This window comes from Coenobita brevimanus, chromosome 16, assembly GCF_032717465.1.
Source record: "Coenobita brevimanus isolate Jiangsu-jjx chromosome 16, ASM3271746v2, whole genome shotgun sequence".
In the NCBI taxonomy this organism is placed as follows: Eukaryota; Metazoa; Arthropoda; class Malacostraca; order Decapoda; family Coenobitidae; genus Coenobita; species Coenobita brevimanus.
Genome location: NC_136969.1, coordinates 29,994,956 through 30,018,029, shown reverse-complemented (window position 1 = coordinate 30,018,029; position 23,074 = coordinate 29,994,956). Strand labels below are relative to the sequence as shown.

The following is a 23,074-nucleotide window of genomic DNA, read 5'->3' as shown; positions in this document are numbered from 1 at the left end:
ATGAAACTGGTAAGTCTAGTTGTCATCACAATAAAAACTCACACCGTACAGGATGAATGATGTTAGACCTACCAAGTAGTGTAACGTTAACTGTCGGTAAGATAAATGTAATTGCATCACTGCAGAGTGATTAATTCTATAGATAGATAGCATCACTGCAGAGTGATTAATTACGGGTTTGAATACATGAGAGACTCCTTAATCAGAATAATTGTTCACCTCCTAATACTTACTATTTTTCTGTGCAGCTACAAACTTTTGTGCCATGTTAATGTTCAGGTTACACTGTGATAATCTTAGCAGGTTACACTATGATAATCTATCAGGTTACACTGTGATAGTTTCAGGTTACACTATGATAGTGTCTATTCTTCTTTCACACTTTCCTGTAAAATGTCCACGCCAGTTTTTCTATACTGCGTGGTGTCCTTTCTGACATTTTCCTGCTGGCTTCGGCTGGAGGGTTTGGAGGGTGGGGGAAAGCCTTCTTCTTTGCTATCCTTATCTGATTCTAGTAGTTCAGTTACTCTTCTAGGAGCTGCCTAGCATGGGCCAACCGGCCTACTGCAGTTATCCTCTCTTCTTATGTTCTTATGTACTCCTGGTATTAATTTATTAGACACCAGGGCAAGCTAATGGAGTCGTCGTTGAGTAAGTGTTGCCGGGAAGTGTTGATATTGAGAAACGGCCAGACACCAGGCTGAGCTGCCTGGAGTCTCTGTTGAATAAGTGTTGATACTGAGAAGCTGCTTAATCTAACCTGACTAAACCAAGAGGTGTGACTGTCCAAAACTGCAAAAGTGCCCTTATTTGTACCCAGCAGTTTAACATTTACTTTATACAGTATTGTCATTTCAGTACTGCTTGAGTGGACATCCCAACAAGCCATGCAATGTCATCACCTTCAAGTCATGTACTCTTATGCTGGATTGTGGACTTGACATGAGCAGTGTGAGCCACTTTCTTCCGCTGCCTCTTGTCTCATCACCGCGGCTGAATAACCTCAGTACGTGGGTTCCTCGTGATGCCGATTCACAGTTGGAAGGGGTATGTTCAACCATATGTATACAGTGTTAGTGGATTGTTTATTATCATGATTAATTGGTTAAGAGAGCAGTGGAGGAAAAGAGGAAGAAGTGGCTAGAGTGGTTACAAGACAGGGGCCCAGTTGAGATAAGAACTGAATATATTGAGAGCAAGAAGCACACAGATAGACTAGTAAAGAGGAAAGTGGAGGTAAATGATGATATAGGAAGAAAATGGTTGCAAATTACTTTAAAAATAGAAAGTTGTTCTGGAAAGAGGTGCGGAAATGTAGATGCGATAATGGAAAGAAGTGTGGAAGTGTGATGGATGTAAGTGGTAGATTATTAACCCATGGGGATGAAATAAGGACTAGATGGAAAGGATATTTTAAAAGACTGATGAATGGAAATAGAGAGAGCAGAGCTGCTGTAAACATGATTATTTTTGGGGGTGTGCAGAGAAGGAATGCAGTGCCAGAAAATGTGACACTCATGCAGGTGAAGAACAATGTGAAGTGGCTGAAAAATGAGAAAGGAGCAGGGGTTGATGCCGTGGATGCAGAGATGATTAAGTGTAGTGAAGAGAGTGGAATGAAGAGCTTATTGGGGATATGTAAGAAGGCATGGATGAGTGAAACTGTGCCAGCAGAGTGGTAAAAGGCTGTGATTGTACCCCTGTACAAAAATAAGGTGAGCGAAGTGAGTGCAAGAATTATCGTGGCATAAGTTTATTGAGTGTGGTAGGGAAGCTATATGGAAGAATTATTATAGAGAAAATAAGAGAGATATAAGATGTCCTAGTGAGTGATGAACAGGGTGGCTTCAGGAGTGGCAGAGGATGTGTGGATCAAATACCGGTATTTGCGGTGAGACAGATAGTGGAGAAGGCTTGTGCGAAGGACTGTAAGGTGCTTGTGGCATTTATGGATCAGGAAAAAGCATACAACAAAATAGACAGAAAAGGATTTTAGAAGGTTTTGCTCATGTATGGTGTAAATGGTAAGCTTCTATGGAAGGACAAATCTAAACTTGCGGCCAGGGTGTGGCGCGACCCTCTGTACAGTGGTGCTATGTTTCCCAAACTCGCGATATGAAACGGCTGTTATATATGTAAAAGGCATGACAAATACTATAAACACATATGAATACAATGTTAACGTGTGTATTATAATATATGAAAGAACAGTAAACTTATTATGCATGAAATATTTATACGGCAATACAGAAACGTGGCATAAATATTTTACGTGTTGCTAAAAAAAAAAAAAGTAATCACTTTTATTGGCTTTTACCGTATTTCTGGGGTGGGTAATAATGTCACAATTGCTAATTTCTTAGTTAAAGAAAAAATAATTCATTAAACCCTCGTGAGCGGCAACACTCACACAGACCCAGACTAACCCAGCGAGACCCTCCTCGTGTCACTTTACTTTGTGCCCTTACTGCCTGGCAGGTGTGAAAATAAAGTCAAATTTACAATATGTACAATATAATGTTAAAGAAAATAACCAAAATGTATCCTAAAACACCATAGATGAGAGAGAGAGAGAGAAGGGGGGGGGGAAGAAGGCAGGCCAGAGGAGGTGCTGAGGGATGGAGGAAGGGAGGGAAGGAAGGAGGGAGAGAGTGATTGAATGAAAAATCATGGCGCCGCACCAGCGAGGTCATCTGGCAACATATGCAAAACAATAATAAATATTTTTAAATATAATTAGATATAATAAAAAAATAAAGAAGTGAAAGTCACTCTTCCTCAGGAGAGAGAGAGAGAGAGAGGGGGGGGGTGGCATCGCGCTATGGAAAACGTGGCAACACTGTACAGAGCTTCGTGCCCCACCCTAGCCGCAAATTTAGATTTGGCCTACTATAGGTGCCATCAAGTATTTTTATGATGGTAGTGAGGCATGTGTAAGGGTAAATGGGCATCTAAGTGAATGGTTCATGAACAGTATGGTGTGTGACAAGGTTGCTTGATGTCCCTATGGTTGTTCAGTATATATATGGATGGGATGATGAGAGAAGTAAAAACACGAATAATGGAGAGAGATGGCTTTGGTAATGAATGGTGATGGATGGAATATCTCAATTTTATTGTATGCTGATGATGCAGCGCTACATGCAAATACCAGGCAAGAACTTGGTAAACTAATAAAGAGTTTTGCTGATGTCTGTGTGTCGTGTCTTGAGAATAATGTAGATAAGAGTAAAGTGATGGTTATCGAGAGAGAAGTTGACTTTCAGTGTGATGTTACAGTGAATGGAGAGAGACTGGAATTGGGGAGAGAGTTCAAATACTTGGGTACAGTGACAGAAAAGAGAGGAAAATGTGCAAAAGAATTGGAAAATAGAATTACACAAGGAAAGAAAGTAGCTGGTGTTATGAAGGCCTTGATAAGAAACAGGGGCTTGAGTGTTGCTGCTGCGTGAGGCTTACATGAAGGAGTGTTAGTGCTAACTTTAACATGTGGATGTGAGACTATGGTGTGACATGAAAATGAAAAGTCAAGAGTAAGAGCAGTGGAGATGAGACTGCCGAGGAATGTATGTGAAGTACAGAGAGTGGATAGGATATGAGGTAATGTGATTCGTGAAAGATGTGAAATGAGGAAGTCTGTGGACACCAGAATCAAAGAGAGTGTACTGAGATGGTATGGTCATGTGGAGGGAATGGACAACAATAGAGTGGTGAAAAAGGTATATCTGATTGAATTTGAAGGAGGGAGGAGGTGAGGTAGGTCAAGAAGGTGGAGGGATATGGTGGATGAGTGTGTGAGGAAGAGAGGTATGGAAGTCGGTGAGGCCAGGGGATGAGATCGAGCTGTCTGGATGAATGTTGTGAGAAGAAGTGCATGATCAAGGATTTGGCACCCCTTTTTAACATGACAGCATCCAAATTGACTCAATCGGTTACATTTATGTGAAGCTACAGAATATGGTGAATGTCTTTGGCATATCCAATAGAGCCAGGATTCCTGGGGCTTGAATTTTGAGTGAATGGAAGATGGCCCATTGGATTGGGCAAATTTGGGCTGTCTGGATATTGCTACTCCTCACGCTGCCCTAGGGTGGGAAAGGAGGTCCAGATGATGATGATGATGATGTACTGTGCCATATATAGTTTACCAATACTGTATGTAATGGGCAGTATGCTGGTTTTCACTGTCTTGTTTTTTAATTCTAGCATACGGTACCCTATCTTTAGGTGGGAAATAGAATAATGATGATGATGATGATGATGATGTAATGCTCATATGGCCTTGATGTAATTTTTCGTACAGTACCGTATCATACATGTACTGTATACTGCCTTCTTTTGATATTACGGTACTTGTCATTGATGTTGAGATTAAGTATTGAAGTGAGATTAACATTTTGTTTTACCTTAATCTAATGACAAAACAAATGTCCCCAGGAACTGCGAGAATGTATGAGCCGAATCTTCATCGACTCACCTCCTGAATTCGTCCCTCCCACCTCCAGCCTGGTAGACTTTTCTGAGGTTGATGCGATATTAGTGTCAAACTACCACAGCATGTTGGCTCTACCATTTATCACCAACGGGACAGGATTCAAAGGGGTCGTTTATATGACAGAGCCCACTATGCAGATAGGAAGGTGCAAATAGTCTGTCAGTCGGTATATCTATCTATCTCTGTCTATCTGTCTGTCTGTCTATCTATGTCTGTCTACCTATCCATCAGTCTGTCTATATGTCTGTCTATCTGTTTGTCTAGCTATCTTTCTTCCTATCTATGTCTGTCTACCTATCCATCAATATGTCTATATATCTGTCTATCTGTTTGTCTATCTATCTATCTTCCTATCTGTGTCTGTCTACCTATCCATCAGTCTCTCTGTATATCTGTCTATCTGTTTGTCTGTCTGTCTGTCTGTTGATCAATAGCCAGACACCTCAATCCTGGAGCTGGTGATGCCAACAAGCCACTTCTGTGTCACCATGTCCTCTGCTATCAGACTGCCCCTCCTCCAGCTCGAACCACTTTCATTTATATACCTGTCCATTTCATCCCACCACTTCATCTTTGGTCTCCCTCTTGTCGTTTCCTTTTGTGGTGTTATAATTCCATATTTCAATTAATTTTTTATTACAGCTCTAGTTGTTCTGTCTGAATACTACTTCATCTATCATCCAATCCTGTGTCTCCCCATGAGGAATGTAGGAGCCAAGGGCTACGCAATTTGGTCCTGACATTAGGGATGTGCCGATAGTATTGGTATCGGCAGTATCGCCCCCCCCCCCCTTTTTTTTTTTTTTTTTTAGTATTGGTATCGGCAAGGTAGAAATATGGCCAGTACTCCGATACTTTTCTGGTTTATTATGTGATTCAAGACACTCATGTTTCATGACACTGATAAACAGATGGTTGTGATATTATATTACATTATAATTACATGCATGATGTAACATTATCATATATTAATATTATATATCGATTACTATCTTGCTTCTGCATTAACAACACTCATGTTACTGGCATCAAATAAATCAAAATAAAATAAAAATAAAAAAGCATCAGTGTCGGTATTGGCAAAGTATCAGCCATTTGTTAGTATCGGTATCGGTATCGGCTGAAAAGTGGGTATCCATACCGGTATCGGTATCAGCCAACATCTTGGTATCGGCACATCTCTACATGACATTTAAGATGAGAGTGACCAGCCTAGCTCATCCCTGAGTGGCATTATGTGAGAAATAAACCCCAGCCATTCCTTGGATATAAACCTACACAGGTTTAGTCCAATTGGAGCACCTTAATTACCCACTAAACCACCAGGCTCCATAATTTGGTTATATGGTTACCACCCAGCATAGCAAATGCTTTCCTGGTGTAAAGGAAACCATTCAGCTTGCCACTCAGTGCAGTCACCCATAGGCAGAAGGAAGAGGAAAGAATGAAGGAAAGAAAGACAGAAGAGGTAGTGTAAAGTCACCCATAGGCACAAGGAAGAGGAAAGAAAGACAGAAGAGGAAGTACAAAGTCACCCATAGGCAGAGGAAAGGAAAGAATGGAGGAAAGAAGAGAAGAAAGGGCAGACACCCAAAGCAGCACTACATCGACCACTTTATAAATAATTTTTTCGTATTGTAATTGAAAGAGCCTGGAGGTGATAGAGTTTGGTGAAGGTTTGCTTTATGTAAGTCCATGAATTTGGGTAACAAGTCTTTATCAAGCCCCTTCAGCTAGAAGAATCTATTGTAAGTGGAAAAAATTATCAGGAGATGAACGAATATAATGAAAAAGAGACCTTCTTGCACACTGGGATAAGTAACAGTGTACAGTCTCCAACTGTCCAGCCTCACACTCCTGTTACATGCATTCTTCTCATATACAGTCAATTTCAGAATATTTATGGAGGAGCTGGTGGAATACATAGAACGTACCCCCAAGGCTCGCCATGCTCATCGCTGGAAGAACTACCTTAGATCTTTTCCTCAGCCACTGTCAGATGTCAAATCTCCAAAAATGTGGCAGCCTGCATACTCCCACAAATCTATCAGCTCGGCTCTTTCACATGTCAGGATACTTGCATACAAGGAGAAAGTGGTGAGGAGTTGGCTGCATCTGGCCCACTTGGGATCATATTGTTTTACTAAGTTTTTCAGGAAATTTGTGTGGCATATTTTAAATATTTCTAGTAGTTCTGTCTTTGTGATTTCCGATGTTTTCTAGCAGCCCTTCTGTGATGATTCCTATAGTTTTATAGCTACACTTCCCTGGTTATTTATTTTGAGTTTTCTAGCAGCTCTGACTTGGCAATTTTTTAAGTTTTCTAGCAGCTTTTCCTTTGCAGATTATAAAGTTTTCTAGTAGGTCTTCCTCAGCAATGTAAAAAGTTTTGTAGCAGGTCTTCCTTGGGAGTTCCTAAAGTTTTCTAGCTAGTTCTTCTTGGGCAATTTATAAAGTTTTGTAGCATTTCTTCCTTGGAAATCCATAAATTTTTTTAGTAGATATTTCATGGCAGTTTAAAAATTTTTCAGGCTGATCATCCTTTTGCAGTTTATAAAGTGTTTCAGCAGGTTGTCCCTTGGTGATTTATAAGTTTTCTAGCAGCTCTCCCTTGGCAATTTATCAGGTTTCCTAGCAGGAAATTATCAAGTTTTTTACTAGATATTTCATGGCAATTTAAAAATTTTTCTGGCTGGTCATCCTTTGCAGTTTATAAAGTTTTTCAGCAGGTTGTCCCTTGGTAATTTATAAGTTTTCTAGCAGCTCTTCCTTGGCAATTTATCAGGTTTCCTAGCAGGAAATTATAAAGTTTTTTACTAGATATTTCATGGTGATTTTAAAATTTTTCTGGCTGATCATCCTTTTCCATTTATAAAGTTTTTCAGCAGGTCGTCCCTTGGTGATTTATAAGTTTTCTAGTACCTCTTCCTTAGCATTTTATCAGGTTTCCTAGCAGGGTTTCCTTGACATTTTATAAAGTTTTCTAGCAGGTCTTTCTTGACAATTTAGAAAGAGTTTTCTAGCAGTTGTTCCTTGGCATTTTATAAAATTCTTTAGTTACTCCTCCCAGATATAGCAGCTTTTCCTTAGAAATATATTTTACATGCTGTGCATCTTACTATTCTCTTGTATATTATTTATGTCATTTTAGTATCAGTATAGAGCACCTTACATAAATAACATAGCTAAAAGAAAATATTAACATGTTATATGCAAATAGAAACTGGAAGGGAAGAGATGTTAGAAAGTCGTCAAAGCTGAAGAGAATAAGGGCCATTGAGTATAGAATGCTTACCTCATATTTTGATGAAGATATGAAGAATATCATATCATCTTCATATACTTCAGACCACATATTGTTTTTTACAGTTCCTTTCCTGTTTTTCGTTGTTTAATCTTAGTGTCTGTGAGAATCTTTTTGGTGATAATCTCAGTGGCAAATGTGATTAATAAGGTACGGTAACCAAAAATACTCCTTCATTGATTAACATTATTCTGTACTCTATTTGTGGCTTGACCACAGCAATCAGATACTAGTGTGTTCTATTTATCTGTAGCCAGATGCCTTAGTCCTGGGAGAAGTGTCCACATACAAATTCCCTCCATATCACTGTGTCGTCTACCATCAAACTGTCTTTCATCCAACTCACACCATCCTCATTTATGTACCCATCAGCCCCTTTCCTCCACCTCATCCTCAGTTTTCCCCAAGCATTAGTGAAAAATAATTTGCTTTGCAGGACATATGTGGAGCACTGAAGGTTACAGCTGTCAGTTCTGGGTATTGTCTGGGTAGCTGCAATTGGTTGATATGTTCGGATCATGAAAAGGTTGGTGGTATTTTTTTAAGGATAGTATTACTGTTACTTGCTTGTGTGTGTGTGTGTGTGTGTGTGTGTGTGTGTGTGTGTGTGTGTGTGTATTTCTTAATTTTAATAATACATTTCTTAAATAATAAATATTGATTAATATTTGTAGTCAGTTCCTTTGCTCATATCATGGAAGGTCTGGTGATATTTATTAAAGTACAATACCGTACTCTGTCTTTTCTGTGAATTTCTTGAATTTTTAATTGTTAGTGTATTCTTTAAGCAGTAAGTAACAATTAACAATGTCTCATGTCTTGTACATGTTTCATGGAATTTTGTTTCTGTATGGTATAGCTGTAACATTTTTTTCTGTGTAAGCTATGGCAAAATTGTGAAAAGTTTTAGCAGTGTAATATTGTGTTGTCAATCCATCCATCCATCCATCATCCAATCCTACATTGCCCCATGAGGAGCGTAGGAGCCCTGTGCTAGGCAGTTGGTTCCCAACATTTAAGATGAGAGTGACCAGCCTCATTCATCCCTGAGTGGCATTACATGAGCAATCAACCCCAATCACCCCTTGGATATAAACCTTCACCGGCTCAATCCGATTGGAGAGCAATAATCACCCACTAAACCACCAGGCACCAAACTGTGGTTATATGGTTACCACCCAGCATAGTAAATGGTTTTCTGGTGTGCAGGAAACCATTTGACTTGTCACTCAGTGTAGAGTTACCCACTGGCAGAAGGAAGAGGAAAGAATGAAGGAAAGAAAGAGAGAAGAGGGAGTGTAAAGTCACCTGTAGGCAGATGGACAAGGAAAGAATGAAGGAAAGAAAGACAGAAGAGGATGGAAGGAAAGAAGGATGGAGGAGAGGAAAGGGCAGACACCCGAGAGCAGCGCTATATCGAGTGAGTGGATGGTGAGCGCCCCCACCTACCACCCCTAACTTATGGTGTAGAATTATATTCTTGAGATGAAGATCTAATATCTATCATTGAGAATACAGATAATCCAAAGTTCATAGCCAGAATGATTAATTATTTTTAAGTGTATTTATATGTTTATGCTGTATCAGCTCTCATGAAGAGGATACCTTCCAGTGGTGGCATTTATATAACTGGACATCTCTGCTGCTCAGCTATATAAACATCCCACATTTCCCTTCCTGTCCCATGAAGGAAGGATGGTGGGCTGCAAACAGGGAATTTCAGCCTACAGTCCACCCAGAATCATGTTCAGATCAGCCTGGGGACACATTAACAAATGTAGTTTCATATCTTGCATTTCATTAGATAACATGTATGCTTTAATCGTTTTACCACGCTCGAAATGTTATTCAATACTTGAAAAACTACAGCAGCTTAATCATTGTTCCCATTTCCAGCTTGCATATCTCAGTGGGTCATCCACACTCACCACACACCCACGCCCCATTGATCAAGCGGCACTGAAGAATGCTGACGTCCTGATCATGACAGCACTCAACCACACGCCCATATTCAACCCTGATTCCATGTTAGGTGAATTCTGTGTTGCTGTGGGTAAGTGTCTTATAATGTAGCACACCCTTGTTTTACAATGAGGATTCATTTGAATAAAGTCATTGCATAATGATTTATCATATATCAAGTCAGTTATGACATGGGTTCACTGAGGATATGTTTATGGCGATGGGTCACTCACCCAACAAAGTTTAAAACAAATTTCCAACGTACCTAAACTGGTAGTTATTTCACCACACTGTACTTTCTTGGAAAGTACCTGGGCACAGTGATTAAAAAGGGAGGAAAATGTGCAAATAAGTGGAAAGTAGAATGAACAAGGAAGGTAAGTAGCTGGTGCTATGAAGGCCTTGATAAGAAACAGAGGCTTGAGTGTTGCAGCTGTGTGAGGTTTACATGAAGGAGTGATAGTACCAACTTTAACATATGGATGTGACTATAGTGTGGCATGAAAATGAGAAGTCAGGAGTAAGAGCAGTGAAGATGGGACTGCTGAAGAATGTATGTGAAGTACAGAGAGTGGATAGGATACGGAATAATGTGATCCATAAAAGATGCGGAGTGAGGAAGTCCGTGGACACCAGAATCAGAGAGAGTGTACAGAGATGATATGGTCATGTGGAGAGAATGGATGACAATAGAATGATGGAAAAGGTACATGTATATCTGAGCGAATTTGGAGGGAGGAGGCGAGGTTGGCCAAGAAATTGGTGAGGCTAAGGACTGACAAGAGGTCGAGCTGGCTGGATGAATTTTGTGTGGAGAAGTGCGTGACCATGGATTTAGCAACCTTTTTCAACATGACATTATTCAGATTGGCTCTGTCAGATAGGTATATACAGAACGTGGTGAAATTTTTTTGGCCTGTCAGATGGAGCCAGGAGTTCGAGGGCCTGAATGATGAGTGAATGGAAGAGTAGCCCAATGAATTGGGTAAACTTTGGCTGTCTAGTTGTTGCTACTCCTTACCCTGCCCTGGGGTGGAAAGGAGGTCCGGATGATGATGATGTTGATAATGTACTTTCTTGTTGCTTGCCACCAAAAATAAGTCAAAACGCAAGTTTCCAGCTCACCTAAGCTGGTAGTTATTTCACTTTACTGCACTCCACTTGTTGCTTGAACTTGTACCATGCTGCCGTGACTAATATAGCCAAGAGTGACGAGTTGAAAGGCCATCTTGGATCAAACATGCTACTGGAAGCTTGCGTGTTGGTGATCATGTGAGTGAAAATATTGATCGTACATGACCCAGTAAGGCTTAATGCAGGATCACAATGCTTGTACAGTATGAGCAAAAACTCTCATACAGCATATTGAAAAAAGGTCATAGCTTTTTCATCACTGAACAAGCAGTTAAGTAAATTTTTAGTAAGACAAGGCTGGTATATACCGGAATGAGGAATATTATGAACTTAGAAATTTCTGCAGGTGTCATTGTTGCTTTAATGCGATAAATTTTCCACATTTTCAGCACAGATGGTGCATAATGGTGGTGATGCTCTGGTTCCCTGTTACCTCAGAGGCATAGTTTGGAACCTAGTTGAGTGCCATATTAACCTTATGAGCTCATGAATTTTTATATCAGTATTGTTCTAATACTCTTATTTTGTTCACTTTTTCAGCCCAGACAGTGCGTAATGGAGGTAATGCTTTGGTGCCCTGTTACCCCAGTGGTGTAGTGTATGACCTATTTGAATGCCTTTCCAATCATCTGGATAACCTGGGTCTCTCACTTATCCCCATGTACTTTGTTTCACCTAGAGCAGAGAATTCCCTTGCATACTCCAACATATTCTCAGAGTGGTAAGTTGATGTCAGTGTTTTTCTCACGCTTTTCATCAGTATGTATGTCAGGTTTTATTTTTGATACCATCAGACAGTTATATTTAGTTTAGGATAGATTGTTTAATCAGGAAGGGTTAAAGTAATGCCAGGATTAACCCATGCTGTAATGAATGTCCATCCTTTGAGATGGAACAGTGTTAAGAGTTCTTTACCACTAACTACAATGTCCAGCTGCTGGCATTTTGTGAGTAAAATGTGAAATGTAGTAATGGGTATAGGTCTCTGAATCTCCTCTCGTCCCAAATGCTGTCTTGTCTCTGTGTCCTGTGTATCTCATATTCCTGCACTTTTTCCATCCCCACATTGTAATGATCATTTTAGAATAAAATTTTTGTTTTCTTTTATACAAGGAGTAAGAGCTCTTTTCTAAGTTGTCCCTGTTGACAATGAAGGATCTTCCTCCATGTTTTAAAAGGAAACTTATGGCTTCTTGTGTAAGGAAAATGGTGCGCAGTGGCGGTGAAACATGGGTAGAGAAATAGTAAGAACTCAGATTTAAGTGTACTGAAATGAGAATGGTGAGATGGATGTATTGTATATTGCCACTCTGAGGGACTGAAAGTTTGCAGATTAAGTTGGACACTTAGATGCCAAAAATGTTTATAAAGTGATGCTTATTAGCCTTGTGAAATGGTTTGAACATTTGGAGAAAGTGTGTGAAAGTAACAGGGTGAAACTGTGTACAGCCATGAATGTTGATGAAAGTGCCTGTGTATATATATATATTTTTTATCTATATGTGCATATAGAACCTTCAGTCTGATTACAATACTGCATCAGAGGTTGCTTTGTCATCTGTGTGTTTACTGCAGAGCTGGGCATGCAGTCACCTCCGCAACCCACAAATTCTGCAATTGTGTAAGTGTGATTTTGTTTGCGGATTTGCATTTGCGACAAATTTTACCCAATTAGTGGTTTTACAAACACTGAAGTAATCTTGCAAATGCAAACCTGCCCACAAAGCAGCCTGACCACTGAGAACTTTGAGCAGTTTGTTTTTATGAAGGGCAACATGGACCTGCTCGAGATAAAGTTGTCTCTGTTGTTGGAGGAGTCTGATTGTGACTAAGGATGAAGACTGAGGAGGTTGGAGCTGAGGAATTGAGGTGCAATGGTGTGTCAACTTGTCAGGTGTGAGCTGTGAAGTGTAATTATTTAATTCATTTATCTACAATAGTTAATGATTTACCCCTTTTTTGTAGTAAAAACGGTCTAATATACAGTACTAGTATAATAATATTTGAAATATGTATTTTAGTTTTACTATGAATATAATTTTTCATATCCCATTCAGTACTACAGACATTTCTAAACTTCATAAAGCCTCATATTGTTAGTCGGAATAGAGTAAATAAAGCTATAATTGCAGTGGATGAGTAACTAGAGATGATTGAGAACCCCTTGATTACGAAAAATATCATCCTAAACTTAATAAAATCCTCTAATGGTATCTAGAATAAAGTGCAATTCATGCTGTGGTGCTGAAAGAGATACAAATGATGTGTTTGCGTTTGCATTTACGGAACTGCAAATATCAAGAAGTTTGTGGATTATCAGTTGTGGAAGGTAATGGTTTGAGTTTGCAGAATTGCATTTACTGAAGTAAATATTCGTTTGCGGTGCCCAGCTCTGGTTTACTGTGTACTGTTTACAAAGAACTAATTGCATTCCAAAATGCAGCAAACTCTTGACATACCAAACCGTCTTTTAACGAATTTTGGTCTTAACAACCACCTTGAGCAGGCCGAATGTTATGTTTATATAATGAATTTTGATCAGTAAAATAATGAGTGCCCCAGAAACACTGACCAGCGTGGCATCCCTACACACACACATGCACGCACGCACGCACACGCACACACATACACACACACACGGGCTACTTGCAGTCTTTATTTGCAGTGCAATTATTTTGTGAAAATTAAGAATAAACACATAAGTTAGTAAATCATCACCATCACCATCATCATCTTCATCATCACCATCATCATCATCATCATCATCTAATCCTGTGTTGCCCCATGAGGAGCATAGGAGCCTGGCGCAAGGCAAGTTGGTCCTGACATTGAAGACGAGAGTGACCAGCCTCACTCATCTCTGAGTGGCATTACATGAGCAGTAAACCCCAACCACGCCTTGGATAGAAACCTGCACTGGCTCAGTCTGATTGGAGTCCCTTAATTGCCCACTAAACCACCAGGCACCATGATTTGTTTATATGGTTACCACCCAGCATAGTAAATGGGTTCCTGGTGTACAGGAAACCATTTGGCTCATCACACAGTGTAGAGTCACCCAAAGGCAGAAGTAGAGGAAAGAATGAAGGAAAGAAAGACAGAATAGAGAGTGTAAAGTCACCCGTAGGGAGAAGGAAGAGGAAAGAATGAAAGAAGAAAAGACAGAAGATGAAGGAAGGAAGGAAGAGAGGAAAGGGCAGTCACCTGAGGGCAGCACTATGTCGAGTGAGTGGATGGTGAGCGCCCCCACCTACCAGCATTTATTGAGAAAAAGAGCCACTTAGAACTAGCTGCATGTTATTGTGTACAAGTGTACAGCTGAACGATGCTCTGTATTTAATGATCTTTGTTCGGTTAAAGTCGTGATGTCTGGGGAATTACTGAACAGCATTGTGTTAGCCTTTAACAAACTTTTGGCTTTAACGTCAAGGGTCTGGCACCAGTTAGTTTGTTATATCGAGAGTTTACTGTGTTCAGCTGCTCTGTGAACAGTTTACTGTATATGTCAAGAAGAACTAGTGCTATTCCTAAATATTGTGCTGCAGTGTGAAAAGTATTTAGTTTTCTGTCGTTAGTTGCTTGATGAACTAAATCTTAATGTTCTCTGTTGCTTAGGTTGTCAGCGAGTAAGCAGGGTAAAGTGTACAACCTTGATGACCCATTCCCTCATGCTCATCTCACACGCCATGGCAGACTTAAACCTTTCAAGTGTCTCCATGCTGAGGGCTTCAGCAGCGAGTACAGGCAGGTAGGAAATCATCAGTGTCATTATCCCAACCTTTTTTTCCCATCAGAAGAGCATCTGGTATATTCTAGGGTAGAAGTTGAACTATTCCATTGTGTCTGTTTCACAATTAGGGCATGTCTGTCATTCTGCTCCTTTTCATACTAAATAAAATCATACTGTTCCATTGTGTCTAGTTCACAATTAGGGCATGTCTATCACTCTGCTCCCTTACATGCCAAATAGGATCATTAATGGGCAGAAACAGATACCAGGTCTCTCTCAGCCTAGAAATATCAGCTGGTGGGGAGTGAGAAGTAGTATAGGTGAAATTTTAGGCACGCATTTGTTCAGTCTGTATATGGATGGGGTTATAAGAGATACAAGATAAGGCAGTGGATGTTGGAGTGGCCCTAATGAGGGAGGGCAGTGTTTGGAATCTCACTGTACTGTTGTTTGGAGATGATACTGTATTGTTAAAAGAACATGAAGAGGAACTGCAAGGCTTGTGGTGACTGAGTTTAGGAGAGTGCTTAAGAAACGGAATCTAAAGACAAATGAAAGGAAGAGTAAAGTTATGGTCTTCAAGAGAAATGAAGTCACTGGATGTACAGTGAAGTTGCATGATGAAGGAATGGAAAATGTGGGTGCATTTAAGTATTTGGGTATGGTAGTGTGATGAGTAAGGATGGAAGTTTGGAGGGTGAAGTGCTTGAAAGGCTACAACAAGGAAGAAAGGTTGCTGGTTCTCTGAAAGCAGTGATAAGGAACATGGAAGTGAGCAGGGAAGTAAAACAGTTGCTGCATGACAGTGTTGTGATTCCAGCTCTAATGTATGGAAGTGAAGCTTGGGCCTTGTTGGAAGGACACAAGTCAAGAGTGAGAGCAGTGGAAATTAGTTATTTGAGAGAAGCATGTGGAATTACATGGAAAGACAGACTGCGATGTGAGGAAGTGAAGGAGCGTTGTGGTGTGGATGTGGATGTGATAGGAAGTGTTAGGGGAAATACATTGAGGTGGTTTGGCCATGTGGAGAAGATAGAAAGCAAGAGACCAACGGGGAGAGTGTGTGTGAGTGAGGTGGGGGGGAGGTGAGAGGGAAAGGGAGGCCAAGGATTAGGTGGAGGGGTGGAGTGGAGAGGTATATGAGAGAGGGGTGTGTGAGCAAGGAGCAGGGCAGTGAAGTGGCGGGGGACATGGCTACGTGGAGGTGATTTGTTTGTGGCAATTTCTTACAAGATTAAAGTGTCTGGCAGTAGATAGATTGATAGACAATTGTTCCCAACTGTATCTGACTACATTTTCATCTTGGTCATAAAACAGCACAATGGTATGGCCTGGCATGTAATATATTGTACTGTGATATTGTCCTGCATGTAGCATGAAGACATTTCTGGCGAGAGGTAATATATGGGGGAAAAAAAAAAGAAAAAAAAAGCTACTCTCACATTATCTCCTTAAGATGTAGAGGCCAAAAACTAGGCTACCATAATTCAAAGCATTTAATCCTTGGATGTCAGTTTTATGTCCTCTCTTTGCTACATCTTCCTTTTGCATTTCTTCATTATTTCGCAGACCTTAGAACAAACACAGAAAAGTTTCAAGACTGATAATACGGCCAGATCCAAGAACAGAAGAACAGTGCTATCGCCGAAACCACTGTAACAGAGGTTGCTTAGATATTAGACTGTAAGAAATGGTGCTACAGAGGGACGCCTTCATGTGGTGCCATCTCCTGACAATTTTATGTTGCCTGGGATATACTTTTTGAAATGGAGGAGTAAGCACAGCCTTAGTAAGCCCCGTCAGTGCAAGAAATTAAGTTACATTGAAGGTTATTGTGTTCTCTTTCCTCAGCCGTGCATTGTCTTCTGTGGCCATCCTAGCCTGAGGTTTGGGGATGCAGTTCATTTTATTGACATGTGGGGCAGCAGTCCACTCAATGCCATCCTCTTTACTGGTATGATAACAGTTGGATTTGTAAATTGCTGTGGTGGTTCTTAACCTTTTTATCAACATGGTGTGTTTGTATTCAGTATTTCATTCTTGATACCTCTAGACAGTTACATTCAGCTGAGGTTGAAAAGTTTGAGTGGAGGAGTAAAGTATTTTTATCTCATGTTATATGATATAGTGTATTTCTCAGTTGTAATTTCCCATTTTCTTAACTACGGTACCTATATTTTTTTTTACTGTTGACTAGCATTTTTTTCTTGTGATCTTTATTACCTCATGTTATATGAACTTCTGACCATTGTTATTATTTTTTCTCACCATTTTTCAGAGCCAGAATTTGATTTTGTCGAGGCCTTAGCACCTTTCCAGCCACTGGCAATGCGTCCAGTTTACTGTCCGATAGACACCAGTCTTGACTTTACACAGGTATGCCGTTTTTTTTTGTTCCTTGAATTAGATAAATGGTGTTAGTTGGAGGAAGGGCAGCCTGATGGTGGAGGACCAAATGATATCCAAGCCATCCGTTCATGGCCACTCTTTCCAGAATTATTATTGTTTTTAATTTTTATTTATTTATTTATATTTTAATGAAGCTTGTGTACGAATGCATGAATATTGGAGCAGCTGCATCCAAAATGGTGAGTTTACCATATACATATCGGAAACCATGATATCATTTAGCATGATGACATTTTTGTAAGTTTTCCTGTGGCTCTCATTTGACAGTTTAGTTGCCTCAGGTGTGACATCTTGTAATGAAGGTGTTAGCCAGAAACTATCTTTACTGTATGATGGTATCTGTTTTAATGTTGGTGCCTCCTTAGTATTTTATTCAGCTTAGGAGAGAACCATTGTGATGCAGGGATTAACCATTGTAAATATAGCACTGTGGAATGTGTAAGCTTGAATGTTGTGATATGTAAGTTTGAAACATATGGGAAAGCCCATTCAGTACAGCACTGAAACTGATTGGGGGAGACTGAAAAATACTGTATATGGAAGAAAAAAGTGGAGGTGTATATGTTGTTAAATGGGTTTTGATGTAATTAAAGGTTGCTGAATTTTAGGAATATATTGATCCCTTAAATTTAAAGTAACTTTAAAGTAATATACCATGGGACTATACTGAAATTAAGTCAGATGCATCACATATGTCATTGATTAGATGATAAAAATTTATATATTTTTTCACTGATCTTTTCCAGGCTAGAAAATTGATAAATGAATTGAAACCAGGGAAACTTGTGGTACCAGAAGTGTACCTGAAGCCTCCTGTTAATGCACCACACCGCACCGATCTGACACTCACATTGGTTAGTGCTGTATTTTATTTTGTCCATGATGTGAGGTTGACCAAGAGAATGTACATGAAAGACATGGAGGGAGAGGGGGAGACTGAGAATGAGGTAAAAGGATGGAGTGGAGAGTTACATGAATGAGGGTGGTATGAGTTGGAGGGAGGACAGCCTAAAGACAGTGGAAAGGGTGTTAGGATATGGACACAGTTTGTTCATTGCAACCCCTCCTAGTATTGATACATCTGGCTATACAGTATGTACACAGACAGGAAGATATGCCTTTTAGCTGTTAGACTTGGGATCTGGTAGTGAAAATCTAATGTGTATTTTTCTGAAAATCTTTTCCTGTTTTGTTCCATTGGTAATAAATTTTGCCAGTTGCTGTAAAATTTGGTTTGGGTGATCCAGTCTGGTCAGTGTTTTCTGGTAAAATTTCATAATGTTCTGGCTTTGTATAGCTAGCTGTATCTATCTATCTATCTATTGCCAGACGCCTCAATCCCGTTTGGGGTGGCCACAAACAAATCACCTCCAAGTCGCCCTGTCCCCCGCCATTTCACTGCCCTGCTCCCAACTCACACCCCCCTCTCTCATATACATCTCCACCCCATCTCCACATAGTCTGTGCTCACTGTAGTTAAGTTAAATAGATGCTATTAGCCATTCCAAGCAAGGTTTATTTCTCCATTTATTGTAAGTATCTTTCTTGTCAGCCATTATTGTATCATCACAAGCTTTCTCAAGCTTCCCTCCTCCTTTCCCCCCCCCCCCCTTTTTTTTTAATAAGGTGACGTGATGAGAACATAATACTGTTAATGTGTGGGGGTACTAGGGAGTCATGCAAGAAAGATGATGATGATCATCATCATCATCCAATCCTACATTGCCCCAAGAGGAGCGTAGGAGCCCGGGGCTAGGTAGTTGGTCTCGACATTTAAGATGAGAGTGACCAGCCTCACTCATCCCTGAGTGGCATTACATGAGCAATCAACCCCAACCATCCCTTGGATATAAACCTTCACCGGTTCAATCCGACTGGAGCGCAATAATTACCCACTAAACCACCAGGTGCCAAAATTTGGTTATATGGTTACTTATTCTGCTTAAATTTTAATGTTCACCCTATAAGTGAGGGTGTTGTGAGTTTGAGAAAGGACAGCCTGATGGGAGAGGACAGGATGGCATGGAGATGATTTGTTCAGTGGCCCCTTCCATGATTAAGGCATCTGGCCATAGATAGATACATAAATATATAGACATCTATCCATGAATCCGGTTACTATAATCTGTTTGCTCTCCTAACAGTCCCTATACTGTACATTGCTTGGTTTCAGATAATTTGTTTCCCAGATCTTTTCTCTGATTAACAGGGATAAGAAAGGAAGAAGATAGGTAGGGAGGGAGAGAGAGAGTAAGGTTTGTTATTGTTTTTGGTATTGTTCTAGGCTCATCTAGATGTGAACCTTTTAGACAGACTAGGCTAAAGTTGCCCTTGTCCTGCAGTCTATCATCTTCATTTTGAGGAACAAGTAGGGAGTTGAGAGACATTTCAGTAACTGAGTAGCCACCGAGCCATATCGATGCCACTGCAGAAGGACATCCCTCTCCCTCTCCAGCACCAGAGTAAGGGCTTGCTTTAAAATTACAGGATGAAGAGCCGATAACATACCAGTGGGGCGGGGTGGTGAGTGTTGGAGCGGGGCGGGGACTGGGGAAGGTGAGTGTAGACCCCCAGCTGGCCCTTTCTTTGGCCCCAACCCTCATTCGACCTGGCCTCAACACCATAACACTCACCGCAGCACTTCATGTTCAGGACAATAAATATGTTCTCAAGGTAATTTGTGTGTGAGTGTGTGTGCGTGTGTGCATGTGTGTGGTAATCATGTTGGTTAAGGCACTCCAACCAAAGGTAGCCCATAAGGCTCAGTCATGAGGATGGTTGGGGTTAATTGTTCATGGTTCATAATACTGCTCAGGGGAAAATTATTGATTCTCTAGCCTTAAATGTCTGGACTTAGTATCCTAGATCTGAGTCCCTGAGTGGGTCAAAATAAAAGTGGATGATTTTCTTTAAAATTATTATTATTTTTTTTTTGTGTGTGGGGTACTACATTATGTTTGTAGTGTTTTTCTTGACAGATGGAAGATTGATGTGAACTTATATGTATTCCTGGTGACCATTAGTTTGTTTAATATTTTTGGCCATATCATTCTAATGTCATTATTAATTTATTTAATGGCAGTCAGTAGAATTCAAGTACTATTGTAAAGCAAGTACAGTAATCCCTCGATTATCCGGACATTCATTATCCGAATGATGCATTACCCGGACACTGTGATCTGGCATTATTAAGCCGTCATATGTACATTTTTCCATTTTATCTTGTCGAAATGCTTGCATCTGGGAAGAAATTGTGGCCGTGCAAATATTTTCGCCTGCCCAGCAGGGAATAACCCGGTTGCACCACGCTGTCTGGCTCTGTAGTTCACCCAGCATCTGCTGGGGACCCCCCCTTCCCCCTCGGTCGTTCCCAGTTCCCACCCAACGAGCATGTAGTGAACAGCTCTTCTCGGACAGTTGTTATGGCGGTGCACGTGGTGGCTATTGTGGTTGTTCCCTGCCTGTTTCAGGCCTTGCTGTTCCATGCATGCCTCCTCCAGGGGTGTGTGATGATGACTCCTCCAGCAAGGAAAAGGAAGAGGGTAGTGCCGACTTTGGAGAAGTGGGAGATCCTGGGTAAGACTGATGAGGGATGGTCGACTTCCTGCATTTTAAAAGAGTATTATTTTCCATGCATGGCCATGGTAATTGCATGGCTTTGGTTTATAGGTCTGCTTGACCAGATAGGGTAGTGTCAAACAACAGGAACAAGTGTTGTATGATGCACTGTAGTGGCCTTTTACATTGGCTTTCAAAGGTTACCATACGTACAAAGAGGGGCCAGAGGAGAAGTCCATTTTCTGGACGGATCCACTTTCCGAACATGCCTTTGGCTCTGTTACGTTGGATAATTGAGGGATTACTGTAATCTGGATCTCTTCTGTTAGTACGGCCTGTATCAGATAAGAACTATTAGTACCTCCAGAAGAGCAATTATTGTCAGCTGAATGAAGTTGTCTGATATTAGCCAGGATGAAATAAGTATGTGAGGGCCTAACTTGCACATGGCAAATTAAGGTAAAATCTAGCCATGTAAAAGACAGGGATTTCCTTCAGTCTAATAGTATTAAGTATTGGTAGTCAGAATAGAATATACAATTGGTACTTTGCCTTATAAAGAATAATATGCCATTTATGTTTTTAATAGTTCTTGTATTGCTGTATAAGCATTAGTGAATCTTACTTGCAGCCTCTAGAAGATAGTGATGATGATGGTAACTCAGTGCCACACTGTTATCCTTATGGGAACTTAAATGTGGATGACCTGCTGCAGCGATTGGCTCAGGCTGGCCTTGCTGATGCCAGAGTGGAAGAACATCCTGGTGTCTATATCATCACACTGGTAAGATCTTTCACTGGGGGTGGTGATGTAATTGGAAGCATACAGGTTATATGTTCCAAAAAACAGTTAGTCCTCATTATATTGCTACTCTGTATGTTTTAGATGTATTACAGATTATCACAACTTTTTCCATACACCTGGTATAGCATGTTGGGGCAAATAACAAATCAGCTTTATAAGTAGCAATGGGACTTTAACCCTATTACTAGGTGATCTGTCTGTTTTTGACACCTCCACCAGAGGTTTCTGTGCAAAATTTTTATTCAGCCCCATGAATGAAGGAGTAGATTGAAGTCATAGCTAACCCTTCCAGTTAGAAAATTCCAAACTTAATAAAATTGTGATTAGTTCTATCTATCTATCTATTGCTAGACGCCATAATCCCGTAAGGGGTGGCCATTTGACTTTGAGTTATTTACCATGAATAAATTTACAGTAAAATGACATCACCAGATTGAAGGGGATGGTCGACCATATTTCTGTAAATTCTTATGGACTTAATATTAGAAAGGAATGTGAAAAAAGGTGGAATAAACCAAGAACTTTCTGTACAGGAAATAGAACTGTTGGTTATGTACTTAAAGCTTCAGTTGTGAAGAAAAATGCAAGCATGTTACGTGAAGACCGTGCTGTATTTGCTTGGATTCTTTCTTCTTTTTCTTCCAAACTCTTTTCATTTTGGTGCCATTCCTTTATTTCATCCCCAGTTCACATCAGGCTTGGTACAGTTGTTCCTAGGAGAAATACACAGTATTTTTTTTTTTTTTTTTTTTTTTTAATGGGGTTTAATGGGTCAAAAATAGTCATACAAACACATACATTTAGTGAAATGAGGCAGCTGAATCCATACAGTTTACCATCATTTGTGAGGAGGGATGTAATGTAGCTGTTGTTGAACAACCCCAGTCTGTGGCCAAGCAGAACCATGAGCTGCAGGCAAGCAATTGCCTCTGCAGGGCTGTCCCATAGCTGAATGAAAACCATCTACACTCCCATGGAAAGTTTGCAGTGTTTATTTTAATAATTTGCTTTTGCATGTTTTTCCTTTTTTCAGGGAAATGAGGACATGATTATAAAAATCAGTGATGCTTCGACCCACATCATATCAGCCAACAGTAAACTTCGTGAGAAGCTGCGGGACATACTGTTGGAATGCCTTGGTCATTTCTGAAGACAGATTACTACAGGTATAATTAAACTTTTACCTGAACTAATAATTACTGTCTTCAACCAGAGTATGTCATTTACAGATTATTCTTTCTGCTGCTACATTATTTTGTGCTGCTTATGAGTGCATCCTAGTACAGTTGTGAAAGAGTTAATGAAGGCTGTATCTTACTCCTGCTCAGAAAATCTTCCATGAGTTGAATATACAGTACTTGGAGAGAGCAAGAATACTACATGAAGGCATACTCAGGCTCAAGAAGTTACAGTAATGCAGTGTAAATTTTTTTATCTGAGGTAGATTGTAAGGTGAGAACAAGTACAGTAGGAATTTGTCAGTGAACTAATTTAACATGTCATTGTGCAACTTTAATTGAGTATGAGCGAATTTGAAGGAGGATGGAGGTGAGGTAGGCCAAAGAGAAGGAGGAGAGATATGGTGGATGAATGTGTGAGGAAGAGAGGATTGGAAGTCGGTGAGGCTAGGGAACTGACGAGATTGAGCTGGCTGGATGAATTTTGTGAGGAGAAGTG

General features: G+C 40.2%; 1 protein-coding gene across 1 annotated transcript; it reads left to right on the top strand.

The window, feature by feature from the left end:
• Positions 1–22,788, top strand: IntS9 (integrator complex subunit 9). The gene is made up of 14 exons (XM_080265767.1): positions 1–9; positions 859–1,047; positions 4,438–4,640; positions 6,391–6,592; positions 8,236–8,325; positions 9,696–9,852; positions 11,436–11,616; positions 14,511–14,643; positions 16,477–16,579; positions 16,904–17,001; positions 17,781–17,888; positions 19,522–19,707; positions 21,224–21,376; positions 22,431–22,788. Exons 1-14 carry the CDS (start codon positions 1–3, stop codon positions 22,545–22,547), a joined length of 1,929 nt encoding a protein of 642 aa, XP_080121893.1. The 3' UTR covers positions 22,548–22,788.
• The last annotated feature ends 286 nt before the right edge of the window (positions 22,789–23,074 follow it).